The sequence below is a fragment of the Typopeltis vanoorti genome, chromosome 14 (genome assembly GCF_054136105.1).
Source record: "Typopeltis vanoorti isolate ZY-2024b chromosome 14, IOZ_Tvanoo_1.0, whole genome shotgun sequence".
In the NCBI taxonomy this organism is placed as follows: Eukaryota; Metazoa; Arthropoda; class Arachnida; order Uropygi; family Thelyphonidae; genus Typopeltis; species Typopeltis vanoorti.
Genome location: NC_143562.1, coordinates 59463066 through 59483335, shown reverse-complemented (window position 1 = coordinate 59483335; position 20270 = coordinate 59463066). Strand labels below are relative to the sequence as shown.

Genomic DNA, 20270 nt, shown 5'->3' with positions numbered 1-20270 from the left:
TTAGCCAATCTTATGTGGAAAAACTTGGGGAGTTGGTTTAACATGTTGAATTTTCAATTAAGAAGAGGTATACAATATATAAAACTACAGAAATTATGATTAAAACAAAGGATGCAACTTGGAGTGTTGCCAATACATGAAAAACTTCAAGGGAAAGATATTAGCAGTGTGTGTGATCAAGGGAAATTTGAGAGAAGTAGTATCAATCTGTCTACCCTAGGGCCAGGAGAATAAACCAAATGGAAATTAAATAGATGAGTAGTATCATTAAGTAGGAGCTGGAAAAAAAATAAAAAGTTGTAGAGAGAATATAAAGAGAAAAGTGATAACAAGCTCATGAACTTGTTATCACAGGCAAGAAAGGTAATCAGCATGGTAAGGAAGGTAAAATCAGATTATGAGAGAAAAATTAAACGAGACAAAACAAATCCTGGAGTTCTTTTGCAATGTAGCAAGCAAATGAAATAAGTTTATGGAAGGATAACTGTATTAAAGAGATGTAAAGGAAATGAGAGAAGCAGAAGAAACAGTTGATTACAAAGTTTCAAAGTAATTGATCACTTGGTTGGAAATAATATAGTGACTTATGTGAGAATAGAGACAGAGGAATTATAGAGGTGTTAGGATATTAAGAATTCTGAATACAAATACAGCCATGGGATTAGATTGGATATCAGCCCATGTGTTATGAGGAAGTAAAAGAGAAATAGCAGCATCCCTAACCTGCTTGTTTAATTTGAGACTTAGTACCAGCATAGTCCCATGTATGGAAAAAGTAAAAGATAGCCCTGTTACATAAAAATGCTGCAGGGCAAATGTAGTATATTATAGACCAATTAGTATCTCAGGAATGTTGCTTAAGGGCAGAATTCAAAAATGGTTATATAGGAATATGATACTCTATGGGAGAACCTCAGCTTTGTGAAGGTAGGTCTTATACAGCAATCCCTCAATTAGTGTGCCTAATGCATTCTTTAAAACAGGCGCATTAATCAAAAATGCACTAATCGAATATATGGGAAAAATACTTCAAATTTTTTTTTGAACCTTAATTTTTTTATAAAAGAATTAAGGTATGTCTCAGGGCCTAGTTAAAGGAAAACCATGAAGCTGAAAGACAATAAAACATATTCAGAATATAAATTTATTATTCTGCTTCTTAACAAAGAATTGAGCTAACGTAGTTTGGTGGGCATTTTGTTTCTTTTTTTTTCATACAACCGACGGTATGGCCCTATTGCCTCTTCTACTCTTCTGCAAATTTTACTGCTTCTCTCTTCATCAGGGTCAGCCTCTATGCATTGCTTCTTTAAACTTCGATTGCACGAAAAATATTTTCAAATTGTTTCTGTGAAATCTCTTTTGGCTGACTATCAGTGGTTAAATTTTCTTCATATTCTTCAGGATCTTCCCACTGTGCATCTAAATTTAGCAGGTCGGAATCACTTAATTCTTCAGAATGAGATTCAATTAACTCTTTGACCTTATCATTGAAGGGGGAGATGAAAGACGTACGAATTGGTCACCAACACGCGAAATCACATGCTTTATAGATAAAATTTCCCAACTGTTATACAAGCAAAATAGTTACCACTTTAAAAACTACAATGATCATAAAAGAGAAGTTAATTTTCTGACGTGTAATAATAAACAACTCATCCCAGAAGACAGATTGATTAATCGGAATGGCTTCTCCTTTTTGTGTCATGCACAGAAGTGTCGAAGGGGCTCGAATCTGTGGGCGTACTATAGCGGATGACATAAATTTTGGCGGTAAAAATTTGGAACATAGTGTACATGGAAGTAGTGTAGTATGCCATTAAAAATAACTTTGTAAAATGTTTTAAATCAGTAACTAAATTATTTCATTCTCGTGAGTGATTTTTTTAAAATAGTTAGCCATAAAAATGTATAGATAGAAAATTTAGGCACACTAATTGAATTTGGGTATCGAAAAAAAAGACGCAAATTTGGGTATCGAAAAAAAATGACGCACTAATCAAGGGATTACTGTATTAGTTTTATTTATTTATATATTTTTTTATGTGGATCCCATCCACTAACAGATGTAAATCAATATAACATTAATATTAGTATACTGTGAGTATACTAAGGTTTAGATAATATGGAAATACTACTCTAGAAACCAAACATTGATCTTTTTCAAACCAGTAGGGTGGTGGTCTCACATTGACCAGTGAACTTCATCTACTACCTAAAAATTGACTTGTTTTCTATAACAAAGTGATGACAGTTGTGTTGGATAAAGGAAATGTCTATGTCATTATACCGCTGGACTTTGCAAATACATAGAATATTATATAGAACTCAATGTATATTAAACCAAATAAGGATGAATTAATAGTAGGGGACATGAATAAGTGATGGACTTGGTATATTAATGATTCAAGGATGTGAGAAAAAAAAAAATAGTTATTTGCTGATTATGCAAATTGGTGCAGGATAATAGCAAACTTGTATTCTCTTTATTATTGTAAATAAAGTTGATCTAGAGATCCTGCAGAATATTTTAATATATGGACAAAGGATAATGATTGCAAGTTTAAGTGACAAAGTGTAAAATTATTACTTATAATAGTGGTAAGTACCTGCTGGACGTCTGTGTCTTGTGTAAGATTACACAGAAGATATGAAATAGGAAGTGATCATCATTTAGTTGTAAACAGGATAAAATTGAATATCTTATTAAAAAGAAAAGTGTGTAAGAAAGTATTAAAGAGAATACGAGTTGAGCAGAATTCAGGAGTATACTGTAGACTCAATTATACAAACATTATTTAAGAAAAAAAAGTTCGAAAAGAAGCATCAGACCTTGGAATCTCAGTGGCAATCTCTAGAGAAAATTGATTTGGTGAGGGAGGCATATGATGAAGCTCTCTGTAAGGATACAAAAATAAGAACTCCATGACAAATACCAGAAGTTAAAGAAGCAGTTCTGGAAAAGAAGAAAGCATACCAAAACCTCCTAACATGCAAGTCTGCAGGTGCCTTAAGAGAATACAAAGAAAAATGTAAGAGAGCTAAGCTATGTGTAAAAGTAGATAAACAAGTCATGGGAAGACTTGGGTAAGAATACAGAAGATAGATATCAGCAAGGTGACAATGTTCTAAGGCTATTGAAGAAGTTCAGAAATTGAGGAAATAGTACTGTAAAAGGAGTCAAAAAAGATAAAGGTGACATGAAACTGAAGATGGGGTAATTCTGGATAATTACTTTGAAAGACAGCGTGTTAAATAAAACAAGCTTTGACAGAACAGCAGTGGTAGAAACTTTTCAAGAGGAATACAAACAAGAATACATATTAATACTTGAGGTGGAAAAATCTATAAAAAGCCTGAAATTTGGAGAGGCAGCTGGAGTAGATATTCAACCAGAAATGTTCAGATATGGCCAAACATACTTAGAGATCCACAACCTCCTCATTTCAAGGGTACATAGTTAAAATGGTGCCACGAACCACTCATCAGTTAGTGCATAGTCCCAGACCTGTTGGTAGCAAGTCAACAGGCCTTCCTGTCAACTGGTGCATAATCTTGTTACCACACGCTCTGCCAGGTCGTGCCTGGCAAGGGAGTCTGAGTAATAGTATGTTGGAAGCACTGTCGAGGTCACCTTGACATTGCTTCCAACATGACATTAACACTCCCTGTATTGATGTCATGTTTAAGAATCTCTCCTCTCACTGCATGTCTCCACCCTGTCCTTCCTCTAACAATTAATGACGAATCTTGACAATGATAACACTGGTCATAACAAACTGTGCCAGAATCTCTTCAGTAAAAACTCACTTTTACATCCACTTTGCTAACATCTGTGGCATTAACACCAACATAAATGTCGTTCACCATCACTTACAGTCATCCAGAACAGACTTCTTATTCTTGACTGAAGCTCAAATAGCATCTACATCCATCCACTGCCCACCTTCAATGTTCAAATGACATGCTTCACAAATCCATTCACCACCCTTGTGGTGGAAGGATTTGTGAAGGCCGGAAGTGGTTTCTTCAAACCACTTCCAGCAGCCTCTAGCACTGCACAGATAGCAAACAGGATGACATCCGGATTTCTGCTCCTCCTTTCCTTGGTCTGAATATTACTTTCACTCGTCTTCACCTGTGTTTGTAAGATCAGATGCATGCCAGAGAGAGACTAATTTAGAATCCCATACTTTTGACCTACTCTGGCTCAGAGTTTCCTTGCCCCATTTTATAATATTCATCTGCTGAATTTACTGTTTTGCAATAACCTCAACATCCACAATTCCAGCTGGATTCCCTTTACCCAGACCATCGACCATGCTGGACATGAGACAGAAATATCTGCCATAATTAATGACCTAATGTAAATTATACATCCACCTACACAATTCCTAATAACCCTCGTCTCCTAAAATCGTGGATCTCTTTTTAGCCAGCTCTTTGAAATATGCCCTAGAGGTCATCTCTCATCTCAGAAACTCAAATCAGAATCTTGTGCAAGTCTTCTCTCATAGAACACCTTTCTTCCAACCACTCCCAGCCTTTCATCTTCTGACACTACACTACACAGGTACCAAATTGGATGGCCTTTGGATTTCTGCTCCTCCTTTCCTTGGTCTAACCATTGCTTCCACTCATCCTCACTGGCACAAAGGCCTTCATTCCCTATTATACCCAAAATTTCCCATCTACTTACCAAGCCCTGGTTCAGCAAAAAGTATATCAAAGCAGCCAAATAAAAAAATAAAAAAAATCAGCTTACTGCCGGTGGCGCTCATCAAGAACCCCAGCTTCATACTCTACTTTTGAGAGAGACTTGTGACATGAAATTAAGAATTATCAACATGTTAGCACTAGAAAAGTATATTTAATATACTGCTAGATATTTCAGTTTGAAAATAACAAAGCATCATCAGTGGCTTGACAGAAAGCAGTTTTTTACAAAGTAGAATACAAACAATTGACCACTTATGATAGTTTATTTTCAAACTGAAATATCTGGCAGTATATTAAATATACTTTTCTTGTGCTAACGTGTTGATAATTCTTAGCTTCATACTTTGCCTATATGAAAACATATAACAAATGCCAAACAGTCATCAGCAGAAAACTTGCCTCCTGTCCAAATGGAAGTTGTGCCTTTGGTCCATTGCTAAGGCCTTTGGACACAACTGCTTGCCTACAATTCCATCCCTCTCTCTCTCTCTCTCACATCCTAATGGCACCGCTATTACTTCACCAAGGATAAAGCTGGTATCTTTCTTTTCTTTGACCTTCTGCATATGTGACTAAGGGAAATCTCCTCCTGCCAGTACTGGAATCTGAGCACTGTAGTTTTTTTTTGATAAAAAGACATCAGAAAATTACTAAAATTGGACACCATAAAATCTTTTGGTCCTAATGGCATCTCTACGCTTGTCCTCAAACATTGTGTCTCAGAACTTACACCTGACTTGTATCATCTCTACGAAGGTGGTCTGAAAAGTTCTTGGCCTCGACCATAGATGGCAACACCATTGGAAAGAATTTTTTTTCTAAGTTAGTGCATCTGTCATAAACATCCATGTGAAATTTTAAGTCATTTATTCTATCAAGTAGCTTATTTTATACAGCTGTCTGAAGCAAAAGTGTTGTCTGTCCATTGAAATAGATAAAACTGAGTATTGTGTAGTTATAAAATTCTTTGTAAAAGAAAGTTTAACTCCAAAAGAAATTCATTTGAAGTTCATGAAAGTTTATGGGCACTCTTCTCCTTCATTTTCAGCAATTAAGAAATGGGCTGCTGAGTTTAAATGTGGCCGTACCAGCCTTGAAGATGATCCATGTGAAGGACATCCAAAAAGTGTAACAACACCAGAAATCATTGATCAAGTGCACGATATGGTATGGGATGACCAGTGAGTCAAAATGCTTGAAATTGCTGAGACTAAAGGCATTTCAAAAGAACTTGTAGGATATGTTTTGCACGAAGAATTGCAAATGAAAAAGCTTTGTGCAAGATAGGTGCCACACTTGCTCACAGCAGATCAAAAATGCACTCACGTGAACATCTCTAAACAGTGTGGAGCGTTTTAATAAGAATAAAACTGATTTTGTGTGTCGATTTATTGTTATGGATGAGACTTGGATTCACCATTACACACCAGAATCCAGACAGCGTCAAAACAGTGGACAGAAGCCAGTTGTTCAGTGCCAAAGAAGACAAAGTTGGCTCCATCAGCAGGAAAGGTCATGGCATTGGTGTTTTGGGAAGCTAAAGGCATTTTGTTTATTAATTATCTTGAAAAGGGTAAAACAATAACTGGGAATATTATTCCGATCTTTTAACCAGACTAGATATGAGAAAATACCTGGTTTGCAGAAGGAAAAAATCATCCTTCATCAGGACAGTGCACCTGCTCATAAAGGTGTTTTGGCAATGGGAAAATTAAGGGACCTGCACTATTAATTGTTGGAACATCCACCCTATTCTCCAAATTTGGCTCCCTCTGACTCCTGTCTCTTCCCAAAACTAAAACTAAAAACTCTTCCTCGCTGGTCAGCATTTTTCTTCAAATCAAGAGTCACCTCTTGCAGCTGTTGAGGGGTATTTTGCAGATCTTACTGAGAACCACTACAGGAACAGGATAATGGTGCTTTAGCATCGCTGGAATAAATGTATTAGTCTTTAGACAGATTATGTTGATAAAAATAATTTTGAAATTATAAATGTGATTTTTCATTGTTAGGCCGAGAACTTTTCAGACTACCCTTGTAGTAACCTGTACACTCCTAGATGGTTCTTATTAGGAAATAATAATGATATTGATGAGTATAAGATTATTCACTTTCAGATGAAAAGAGTGCATTCTATGTATTAACTGATGAAAATGTGGATTTCAACATGATAATACACAGCAAGTTCTTCTCTGTCAGGTTTTGATATGTTCGTGTAGACCACAGCATATATATTTGATCTTGAATCAAATATGTATGCTGTGGTCTACACGAGCATATCTTGAAGATTTCTTCAGGATGGGGAGGTAGTATACAGGGTTCAGAGGTAATAAGATGGTAATTAGTCTGTGGAATGTCCCTTGTGAGGATTAGTTGAAGTTTGTGGGTTAGCTACAAAGTTTGGATCAGCAGAAAGGAAGGATATGATAGAAATATGTAAGTTAGTAAAGGAATTTTATAGGATGGATGCAGAAGAAATTAGAAGGACAAGAACAAGATGAAATTTTCTTGTTCTCGTCCCTATTGCTAGAGGGTAGAAAACAAGGGGTAATTTTCCTTGAAGTTATGTATGAGTACAGTTAGTAAGGGTGTGATATTCAAATCCCAAATCCATCCATATCTAGAATACTGCTCCCATGTTTGGGATGGTTCACCTAAAATTTCCCGTAAAATCCTTGTCACCGTCCAGAGGCATGCTAATAGGCTCATAGATGATCCCCCCCCTCTCTCTCTCTCTCTCTCTCTCAGACTAACTTCAGTCTATAAATTATAGATGCCAAGAAATTATATTCTTGATTTCATCCTTTATCCAAGTGTAAGCAAACAAAGTTTGCAGATGAAGTTCAGAACTGGGCTACTTGTATATAGAGGCTAATAACTTCACATCAGTTGTCTTAGTATCCTATAATCCAATGCACATACCCTTACAGACATGTATAATACTATGCATTATGGGAAGGGTCACTATCCAGACCAGTTTCCATCTTTATTGAGGTCTCATGAGTGGGAGCCAGACCCAGAAGTCACCAAAGTTGAAGGAATGCAAAAGTCCTATTTCCATATGCAGGTAGGTCAAAAGGTGTTAACCCTATTACTAAAATACTCTGGATTAGGACCTCAATAAAGATCGAAACCTTTCTGGGTATTGGCCCTGCCCATAATGCATAGCATTATATATGTCTGTAAGGGTAGTATGTGCATTGCATTTATGGGGTACTAAGGCAATTGATGTGAAGTCATTAAGCTCCATATACAAGTAGCCCAGTCATTACGTGACTTCACACGCAAATTTTGTTTGCTTACACTTCGATAAAGGATGAAACCAAGCAAAAAAACTTTTAATAACTTTAGCCTCTATTTCACAGGTGCAGTGTTTTAGCACAATGTTCTACAGGTACTTCCATGGTCACTGCTCCAGTGAATTGACAACCATCATTCCTTTACTTTCTGTTGCACCTGTTAATACAAGAGCTGTAGCTGCCCAGCACGCCTTTACTGTGCAGCTGCAAACCCACCGAACCTGCTTCTGTTCATCCTTTTGTTCCACCGACCTCTATCCTCTGGAACAGTCATCCTGAAGAAGTATTCCCCAAACAACTACAACTAGCAACTCTTCAAAAAAACAAGTCATATACTTGAACCACTGCACCTCATCTGCATCCCACACATGGCACTAATGTGCCTGTAGGTCACTTGACCTCTCATGTACGGGATCAATATATATATATATATATGTGTGTGTGTGTGTGTGTGTGTGTGTAAGGTGTGTATCTTCATCAGCGAAAGAGTGTGGTAGGTATTGTATGAATAATGATTAGTTTCAACCTCCTGCATTGAAACAGTTGCTGTATGGCAGTATACCTGCTGCCATATTTGTACAGCAAGTATGTATGTATTTCACATAGCAGATTTTGCAGAATTATAGTTATCTGTATCTTCCCATTGTATGCATTTGACTAACCACCTCCACAAAGAATGTAGCACTTGTATCTCCTTCACTTGTAGCACCTTCATCTCAGAAATTAAATTAAAGATGCTAAGAAATGATATTCTTGTTCATTCCTTTATTAAGTGTAAGCAAACTTTTGCATGTGTATCTTCAATTACTAGTCTAGAGCAGTGTTTCTCAACATTTTTTGGATCATGCCCCACCTCAATGTCTCAAAGATTTTGATGCCCCCCCCCCAGCATAATAGTCAGCCAAGTTCTGAAAAAGTATAATATCAATATGTACATGTACATTTTTCTAATTGCCCACCCCTGTGGGGCTACGCCCCACATTGAGAAACACTGATATAGAGGTTAATGACTTCACATTAATTGCCTTAATATCCCATAATGCAAAGCACACATCCTTTCAGGTGTGTATAATGATGCTGTGCATTGTGGGAAAGATCACCACCCAGACCAGTTTCAACCTTTATTTGAGGTCTCATCAGTGGAAGCCAGATCCAGGAGAGGTGCCAAGGTTAAAGTAATGCAGAATATATTTCCCATATACAAGTAGTGAAAAGGTGATACAAAGCAATACACAGTATATAATCTTTTCCCCACTCAAAGCACATAACCTTCCATTTTACAACATTAAAATACCTGGCCCAAACAGTTGGTGTCAGCTATATGACAAGTGATAGTGTTTCTACTTTCCAACCAAGAAGATGTGGGTTCACATCCCATTTTCATGTGGATGTTTTGTGAAATCTTTAGATGGTAGACAATTTTTGTTGCTTGGTGTGAAATCACCACACTATTACTAGAGTCCTGAAGTGACCTGGAAAAGTCTGATATTTGGTCTCTAGAGTAGATTATTTATTCCTTAGCCCATTCATATATTGTATACCTATCATATTAAAAGTATAGTCAGTGGAAGATCTTTCATGGATGGGACTGACATAAAAAAAAAAATCAACTATATCATAGTAATCTGTAATATCAGCCATGGAGATTCTTTCTAGAGAACAGGTCCATGAAGGCTTTTAGAATTCTATCTTGTCATTGTAATATCACCCAGCTTCTGACTATGTTATTCTGTCTTTCAACATTATCTTCCAGTTAGTTAAATATCCCATTTCATTTTAATTGTTGTCTGGTTTAGGAATTGATCCTCTGTAGCTCAGTTGGTATAGACGAAGCCCTTTAGTTGGAAATACCTGGGCTTTATTCCCATCCATGACATTAGGAACTTTTATGTTCTTTTCAGCTAAAGGTGAGTTAGTTAGTCTCATACTGAGGTGGAAGGCGTTTTTCACCCAGAAATTCAGGTTTTTCATACCTCAGAACAGGAAAACTGGTCCCACGAACATACACTTCTACAAGCATAAATACTTACTCTGTCTTTTTGAATGCACACATATACATTGTTTTAATTGGTTTACCCCACCAAAAGATCACTATTTAAAGTTTCCACAAATTTCATTAATTCTAGTAATTCATGTTATGACTTTTCTATATATGAACTATCATTAGAGATGATGATCATGGGCACAGTTTGCATAAAAGGTGCTACAGCCAGGTATATTTTTCATTTCATAACTCCTTATGTAGGAAATATTTTCTTCAATTTTTTTTTTTTTTGACACTTCTTCCAGTATACAGTGGGTGAGTCAGAGGGTAGATAAATCCAGAAATCATATGCTAGAGACCAAATCTGGAATTTTATCAAGCCACTTGGCCTCCAGTTGTGATCCCATACCAGACAGTGATATTCATCCATCAACTGAAATATTTCAGTGGTTCTAACTAGAACCAATCACTGGAATATCATTTCTAAGATAACCAAATATTAATACACATACACCATATATATTTTTTGTCATTTTTAGTCGTCGTTGCCATCTGACCAATATGGGATTTAATTTATTTTTCATTTGGAACTATAAAGTATTATTACTTTCTAACCTAGTAAATTTGAATTTCTCGTTTTAAAAGTATATATATATATATATATATATATATATATATATACACACACATAATTCATTCTTTAAAATATTTGGGAATGCTTACCTTCTTGCCAGGATTTGAAGGAATAAATGGAATTCCTTGGAACCTTTCTTTCTTGATTACTAGTGGTGGCTTTGGCTTTTCTACAAAATATGGATTTGAATCAAAGTAATCTTGTGGGTATGATCCCAAAATTAAAGGTTTGGTGATCACAGGGAACTTTGGTCGTAATATCTACAAAAAAAAATTAGATCAGCATTCTTATATTTGGTCAAAATTATGTTAAAAGAGTAAAAATATTCAGGAAATAATCTAGTGTTAATTTATTCAATGTCATTTTTAAATAATAATTTGATTTGATTTTTTATGCCTAAATGGAACAATATATCATCAGTCAATGAAACTTCAGAACAAGTGAATGCAAACAAAATCTATTGTTGCCATGGAAACTATGTTGCAACTTAGATAAGCTAAACAGTTTTATCCTGTAGGGAAACAGGTATTGCAGCCACATCTATAAATAAATTAAAAATGCATGAACATCAATTCTTATTGTAACTATATTGAAAATATTGGTTACAATATTTTCGATATTCTAAATACATATAAAAAATTTCTGACATGGCCTGTCATTGAAAGCAAGTGGTTTAAACATATTTAAATTTCTCTAAGTGTCATTATAATACACTGCTTCATAGTATTTACAGCATAGCTAACACTCCATTAGATGAACTAGTTTCCTTGACACTAACCAATTTCTTTGCAAAATTATACTAATATTTATATAATAGATTCGTGAATATTTATATAGAAATTACATAGAATTACACATATGATAGCAAGAAATAATTTTTGTAGTGAAATATGAAACATGCAACTTGCTTATTTACTTGAATTATTAATATACATCCTCTGTCCAAAAAGAAACCGAACTTTTCAAAAATAGAAGAAATTAGTGACGGCACCTGTTGTATCTTTTTATAAAGCAGCAGCCTTTATTAGTGTTGTGTCAACTTCTTATGACATTTGTTTCATTAGAAGCGAGTTATAGTGCCAAGAGTGACAGTGTGTTTTGACGAACGGTCAGAAAATGGGTTTCAAACAGAGCTGCAATTGACTTTTGTGTTAAACTTGGTAAAAGTTTTACCGAAACACATTAAATGCTTCAAAAAGCATATGGTGATGAATGCTTATCCCATACTCAAGTTTACGAGTGGTTTAAACGATTTCAAAGTGGTCATGAGACACTTGAGGATGACGAAAAGCCTGGCCATCCAAAAACTGGACTGAGCAAAGCTAACATCCAAAACGTGCATGATTTCATCAAAGAAAACCCGAAATCATCCATGAGATTGATTGAAGATGAATTGGGGGATTCCAAAATCAACTGTGCACAACATTTTGACCGAGAGTTTGGGCCTTCGTAAATTGAATTCGCGGTTTGTTCCCCACAAGTTGACTGATGACCAAAAAATGTATCAAATTGAACACTGCAAGGACCTCATTAAAACCATTCATAAGGACTCAAACTTCCTTGAAACAATCGTTACTGGTGACGAAATATGGTGTTTTGATTATGAGCCCAAAACAAAGTGCTGAGTGGAGACCACCAGAGAGGGGCATCCGAAAAAAAGGTGCTTGGAGAAGTCAAAAGTAAAGAAAATGCTGATTTGTTTCTACAATTCCAAGGGCATTATCCACAAAGAATTCATTCTGCTTGGCCAAACAGTCAATGGTGAGTTTTATCTCAAAGTTTTGAAGCGATTGATAGCAAGAATTCGTCGCGTACAGCATGAATATCATGATGCAGGCAGCTGGTCACTTTTGCGTGATAATGCAACGAACTTTTCGGTGCATTATATGATGGTATGAAAGATATAGTCTTTCATACCATCAAAGAGTATAAATTGTATGATAATATGATAAGAAATTACTTTATATGGTGTACAGCAGCTATGTGTGAAAATTTTAAAGGCAGTGAGGATATTGCTTCAGCTCAATGCAATAAAAAAATAAAAATAAACTGATATTCTGTTATCAGTCAGTCCTTTTGATGTGAACGAAACAATGAAAAACAATACATTTGGCTTACTAACTGTGATGCAGATACATAAGACATTATTTATATACATCATATTTCAGGATTGCAAAAATGAATTCTTGTTTTCTGCCATACTTGCACCCAGTGATGTAATAGTGTTGTATGTGGTCTCTTTTTGTTTCAGGATTTAACAGTATCACAGGCTAGTTAACATTGCAACAGAAACTTAATTAATATTGCTATTGTAATACATTTCAAAAGCTATAGGTCTGTAGCTTGTGAAACAGAAAAAGATTCTGCCTGTGCTGAAAATTCCTTCCCATGTATGGTTCTTTCACTTTAGTAATGAAGTCAAAGTCAGAGAAATAAGGCTAATATCTTGCTTCCTGTTCATTTCCAAAATTACTTTATGGTTTTTCTCTATGGCTTCATCTGTTGTCTTATAGCACCCATTGGGTAGAGAGTCATCATTTATATAAGATACTAAAAGCTGTTGCTTGGTCCTGTACTCCTATACAGTATAGGAGTACAGGATATCATCATCATCATCATCATCAAATTCCTGCCATGTACCCTCAAGGGGTGTACAGGATATGACAGTACTACATGAAAAAATTACATCATTACTAACTTCCTATCTACAATTTTCCTCCAAATCAGTCTGTTACTTGTCAAGACTCCAACATTATCAGATCTTATATTTCTATCGTCTAAGGTACTTTGTACCGTATCAATCCACCTATATCTTGGTCTTCCTCTGGGTCGTTTTCCTGCCAACCTGGCAGAGAACACTTGTTTTGCTAATCTTTCCTCTCCCATTCTATTTAAGTGACCATACCATCTGAGATTAGCTCTGCTAACGCATTCCTGGATGCTGACAATGTCAAGTTCTTTCCGAATATCCTCATTTTTAATATGATATTGCCATTGATGCCATCTGTTCACGCCTCTAATCTTTCTCAGGACTCTCATATCTGCGGTCTCTAGTCTTTGGTCAAGTGTTTTACTTCTGACCCAGCTCTCAGATCCATAAGTTAAAATTGGTTTGAACACAGTCTTGTATACAGCTAATTTAGTGTTCCGACTAATTTCTTTCTTATTCCATATGAATTTATTCAATTGACTTCCCACGATACCAGCTTTGCTGATTCTGTTGTCTATTTCTATATTTAGTTTACCATCTTCAGTAAAAATTGTGCCTAAGTAGCTGAAATGTTTTACTTGTTCCACAGGTTCTCCATTCACAACACAGTTGACATTTTCAATGATTCTGCCTATTTTCATTGTCTTTGTCTTTTTATTGGTGACCTTCATACCATATCTATTACAACAGCTATTCAATTTAGTCAGAGAATCTTGCAGACTTGTAGCGGATTTATTTAGAAGTATAACATCATCCGCATAAAGCAAAGAGCTGACATTAACATCTCCAATTTTGATATCAGGTTTAATACCACATTCCTTCATAATGTGATCCATATAGATAATGAATAACAGAGGGGATAATGTACATCCTTGTCTCACACCAGATTTAACATTAAACCATCTTCCTGTACTTCCTTCAATTCTAACTGCTGACTCACAACTCAAATAAAGACTAAGTATTGCTTGATATAATGCCCCATTGACACCATATAACTGCAGCGTATTGAATAGCTTCTCTCTTGGCACCTTGTCATATGCCTTTTCCAAATCGACAAAACTTAAATACAGATCTTTGTTATATTCCCATGCTTTCTCGACTATTTGTCGTAAAGTGAAGATCTGATCCTGACAGCTTCTATTTGGCCTGAATCCAGCTTGTTCTTCACCAAGCTTTTCTTCCACAGGATATATGCTGTTCTATCCTATACCTATACTGTATAGGATAGAACAGCATGTTCTCTCCCATACAGTAGTACAGGAACTGTCCATATCCTCATGTAAATTTCATACACATTAACCAACAACATCCATTTTGATTCAGAGATGCAATTGAATAGCCATGCTACATTATGCTAGTAACAAATTTCATTTTGTGCAGTCATGGTTACATCGGTCATTTTGTGACTGCCACAAACCGTCCCACTTTTGCCATCTGCATGTCACATACGAGCTTATATTGTTGGCAATGAGCATTTTCAGTAGTGTTGCCATTACTTTTTTGTGAACTGAATCTTTGATCTTCATATTTTGCTATGCTATATATATATATATATATATATATATATATATATATATATTAGTACCATCTAATTCCTGATATACCCTCAAGGGGAATATAAAGAATACTATGACAGTATTATACCTGTTAGTCAAAATGCTGATACAGTGTGACTGATGCAAATCATACTATTATTACCATCTAAATGTCTCATATATTGACTCTAATCATTATCATCAGTGATTTTTTTACTGCATTAACAACTGTATTAACTCTTGTACATTATTAAAATAATTAAATATATGTTTTACCTTCATTTTTGCTAAACGTTTTTCTTGCCCTGGATCAGCATGTGGAGGATATTTGCCAATAGTCACATCTAAATAACTGAAAGTAGAAGGTAACATTAAAATTTTGATAAATATGTAAATAGAATTTATGATTGATAAGGTATTCTTTTGTTGTTATTTTGAATGTATAAAAAATTAAATTTTTTTAGATAGCAATGAACACAAAATGTAACCTACAAGAGTGGACTCTCATTTTTGTGTTTGTTGTATAGAAACAAATAAATACCATAATAGAATTTGATTTTGGTGTGATATTTCTATTTTGAAAAATTTCTCTTGAAACCACGAGAAATTGTTTTTAGTTATGTAAATCTCCATAGTACATTTTTACTGTTCTGAGGTCAGTGATCTGTACTGATTCTGGGGTTCGTTTTCTTTTTATCCCTTGAAACTTGTTTGGCCTTTATAAGTTGTTTTTTTTTTTTTTTTTCAAATAAAGCTGAGTGAATTATCCAGTCTGGTACACAGAACTAGCATGGTATTACTTGAGAATGATAAACATAAGCATGTTATTCTGCAAAAATGGAGGTGGGGGGATCAATTAACAGATATAACATACTGGCATTATTGCTCTAGCCATAATTCCAATTAATACCATGCGATTTTTCCTCTTCCCAAACTATCTCCCTAAAATTAAAATTGCATATAAGATTATTATTACTATTTCGTGACACCTCCAAAGAGTCCAATGACTAATCAAGGGAGGGCACCTACTCCACAACCCTCCATCTCCACCACTTAATCCACCAACTACACCTAACCGCCACTGCCACCATCATGATCTACACACAATGCTATCTACTGCCCAACACCACCAGTAGTATTTTTTTGTCTGTAAATTGTGTGGGTTCTGATCGCCGTCTGCTTGTACGGAACAAGCAGACGGCGATCTCATTCCTGACAGACCGTCTTAGGACCACAGTTATGCCTCAGACAAGCAATGCAAGTTATTTTTCCACATGTTACAGCCCTGGGTTATCTCACCTGAGAAACCAGTAAGGTCTGATATTTTCAAAATCGTAGCTCCAGCCAGACAGGCACCTACAATAAGCTCTTTACTGAATTTCGAAAGATCCTTTGTTTTATCCCATTGAAATTAAAACTATTGAAGATTACTGACCAGTAACATTCTTAAATAGTTACCTAGAACACGTGACGTACGTGATGTACATGATTTTGCATATGCACTTTGTAAGTGACTTTTATGTTCGTCTACATAAAATTTTCTAATTCAGTGGTCAGTATGTGTATATTTATATAATCAGAGCAAATTAAACAGTTGTGATGTGATAGCTGGTATCAGTGTTAGAGAACAAATGTCTGGAGAACTTGAAATAAAGCAATGCAAGTAATGTCGGTAATAAGCCCATTATCTAACAGAAAGATACGGATCCCATTCTGATCAACACTACTGACAATTACTGTTAACTTCTTTGGCAGAGGGACTGAGTCCATGACTTTTAATCCATACATCTATATTAGTGGTTGTGGGCGGGAGATGGGAGGTTGGTGCTCAGCCCACTCCGTGAGAGCTCTTAATGGTAGCTGATGTGTCAACTAGAATGGATTTTAGTCTTCTGAATTTAGAGTAATCTTCAGGACTGTAATTGGGAGCTTGACAGATTAATTTATTGGGATGGCTGCTACCAATAATTTATTGGTAGTTGTAAAAAACTTTTCAGCAGTAGTTTTTTAGGAAAGATCGTATGTCTGGTATCTTGGCGTTGCAAAGCAGCTGGTTATTCCTGATGAACCAGGGAGCGTTCATTGCAATCAACATTATGGCTTTTATCGGATTTGCTCGTCTTCTAATGAATTTTATAGTTTTTTTTCCAGACTAATGAAGATTCGACACCTGGTGGAGCATTTTTCAAGTTTATTTGCTGCAAGTAGGAGTTTCTTGTCGACTAGTTCTGGAAAACGCGATCTGGTTATGATGGTGTATCACCTGTAGGAAGCATTTTAAGAGATGTTATATACAGGGCCGGCTCTAGGCTTAGGCACCAGCCTAGGGGAACAATGGCATTGGGACTCCAACATCGTAAAAAAAAAAGTAATAGTATTAAAGAGGACCAGAGAGTCGAAGCGTTAGTAGTACGAGCAGTGCTCCCCCCCCCCCCACACACACCAAAAAAAAAAAAAAATGCTCTATATGCACTTTTTTGGCAATAACAATAAACTGCTTTTAACAAAGAATTTTATGATTCTTGTCTTGCAATGCGTTGATAAAACTGGCCTAGGGAGTGCTACACACCCTCGAGCCGGTACTGGTCATATAAATAGAGAAAAGTAAATGGATAACAGGCAGCCTTGGGCGTAAAAGTTTTTTGTACAAATTTAACTGCTTTTTCAAATAATGTTGCCACTGAGGTTTTTGAGTGAGAATCAGTGAGATTAATATTATGGCCTTTACGCGCCGTCATGCAGCAACTAATTATTCCCAATTCCCCTGTTTGCAATGTGATTAAAACATGAACGTTTTATGACCACGTAGGTAAAAATGCTAGCATAATGATCTTTGAAAAGCTCAAAGATGGATTTTTCAGCTGATTTGTAGCCATGAAACGTTTGTTAACGAGTGCGAATACATGTCATTGACTGGCATGCATTTAAGCAGACAAAACCAGCATGTAGAGCATTGAAACGCAATTCTTTAGAGCAGCGTTTCCCAAACTGTGTTCCGCGGAAAGTGAATAAGTGTTGGGTGAAAAATTATCAAAATTAGTACGCGCCTAAAATGGTTTTAAATGCTGCGCCAAGTTCAAACATGTTTGAAAATTAGGCGCTCCTCACTTTGCGTGTGGATTGTGCTATTAAAGCCAGCGCGCTGTCCTTGACTCAGTCTCCCGCGGTTGTCGACACCTCCGAGCGCGAGTGAAGTACGGAGGTATCTATTCTAGGAAACGTGCGGTCATAAGCAAGGTCAATGCGATGCGATGCTGCCCAGCATGCCTGTAGGGTGTGCTGTCGCATTTTTGCGATGCGATACAGCCTGCTGCGGCGATAGTGCGAGCATTAGCTTTACATTGAATACGAGACCGATGATACTCGACGCTAACCAAGGTGTTCCGTTAAAATTTCTGGATTTGTGAAGTGTTCCGTCGTAGGAAAAGTTTGAGAAACTCTGCTTTAGAGAATGGAGTAGTGAGAAGAATGTTTGTAAAACCATTTTATAGCAATAATATCCGAGACAGTGCAGTGATGAAAGTTGCTCCTCGTGGTATGAATTAGATCTACTGGTCATACTGCAGAGAATCATGATCACACATTGATATTCTGATAAACTGCGTAGGAAATATTGCATTTTACGTTGTGCAATTTTATAGCACTGCTTCATGTACCTTTCAGCGCCCTGTAGCAAAGTAGTTATGTTAAATACGTAGTTTGAAGATAATATTGAAACCTTATATTGACTAACACAGGACGCTAACATTAACCATATACAACATTTGTGGAATAAATTGGAATGCAAACTTATGGCGCTGTCCTTTTCATCAGTGAAACTGGCTATATGAGGAGGAAAGGGAGCAAGAAAAAGGACACCTAAAGCTGCAGTCTTATTAAAGCAAAAGACACTCACTCTTACCTTTCCATGAGAATATGAAGTTTCTCTATTTGGAATATTCTGAAAATCAAGTTTTTTTCCTGTTTCACACATTCTAACATTCCATTTGTTTATCCTGTCATGACATAGACCAAAGCTTCATCACTAAAACATTTATGACAGTAAGGTCATCTTATTTCTTTGAAGTGGAATATCTTGCAAATGAAGTTGTTTCTCTTTAGTTATGTGGAATTGTGGTGACTGTAATTGCTGCACAGTAAATTCTAGAAAGTTTACCTCATTGCTTGCACTTACAGTGATCCTGCAGATCTTGCTTATGTATCCTATGAATATTTCACCATAACTTCTTTAACAGACAGTTCTTGTTGTTAATTATGTCACGTGCGATAGTCGTAAAGTTTGTATACCTGTCACAATAGCACGCAGCTTTCTGTGAAATCAAAAAAGCTCACTTCAAACTCTCAGTATTATAAGTCCATATTATCCTATCATCACACATGTCATATTCATAATTCAGATATTAATTCTTATAATTTCTTCCTGTTTGGTTCGAGTCAATAAGTCTAGAGAAAACTCATATTTCAAATGTCGGTGTTTCCGTGCATGTTTGCTTATGTGAGGTGTGTCCGCTAGGTCACAATGTTATTTTTCAATTGATTGCATGTCAATAATTATCCACTCAAATACTAACTTTTTGATAGAAAGTTTTAATATTTCTAGTGTTATTGTGCGTGCATTCTGCTTAATTCTAGTAATGTTAGTATGACTGTGTAATCTCTGCAGTCGAATTTTTCTTAAAAACGACAATCATTACATTCTATCTATCTATCTTTCCCTTCCTTCCATCCGATTCAGACGGGGTTGAGTCTCCTCCTAATGAGAATCACGGCGAAATAATGAAGCCAGCACGCCACTCCTCTGCTGCATCTCTAATGGAGGTATTCATGACTGTAGTGTGTGTGTGTGTGTGTGTGTGTGTGTGTGTGTGTGTGTGTGTGTGTGTGTGTGTTCACGGAGCCGGTTTGACTGCTTGCGGGATGAAAAGACCCCAGCTAACCGGGGGAAAAAACCTACTTCTAGCGCCCAAGACCGGCTAACTTGGCTATGACTGAGGAAGATCATTGAGCTCCTCACGTCTCCGACAGGAATCGAACCGAGGACTCTTCTTCCCCAGACATATGGTTGCGAAGCGCACAGCCTAATGGCTGTGCGCTTCGCAATACACAGCTGTCGGAAGCCAAAGTGTTGTGTGTATCTCTTGAAATGGATAAAATTCAGTATCGTGCGGTTATAAAATTCTTTGTAAAAGAAGGTTTAACGCCAAAAGAAATTCATTCGAAGTTCATAAAAGTTCATGGGCACACTTCTCCTTCGTTTTCGACAAGTAAGAAATGGGCTGCCGACTTTAAACACGGCCGTACGAGCCTTCAAGATGATCCACGTGAAGGACGTCCAAAAAAAAGTGTAACAACAAACACCAGAAATCATTGATCAAGTGCACGATATGGT

General features: G+C 36.3%; 1 protein-coding gene across 1 annotated transcript in view; it reads right to left on the bottom strand.

Moving 5' to 3' along the window:
- LOC150099519 (cilia-and flagella-associated protein 96-like) overlaps positions 1-20270 on the bottom strand; it is a 69901-nt gene that overhangs the window by 32782 nt on the left and 16849 nt on the right. The window contains exons 4-5 of the mRNA XM_090404527.1: positions 15158-15233; positions 10726-10896 (exon numbers count right to left, since the gene is read on the bottom strand). Of these exons, the coding sequence (XP_090260653.1) occupies positions 10726-10896; positions 15158-15233 (247 nt within the window). The remainder of the gene's footprint in view (positions 1-10725; positions 10897-15157; positions 15234-20270) is intronic.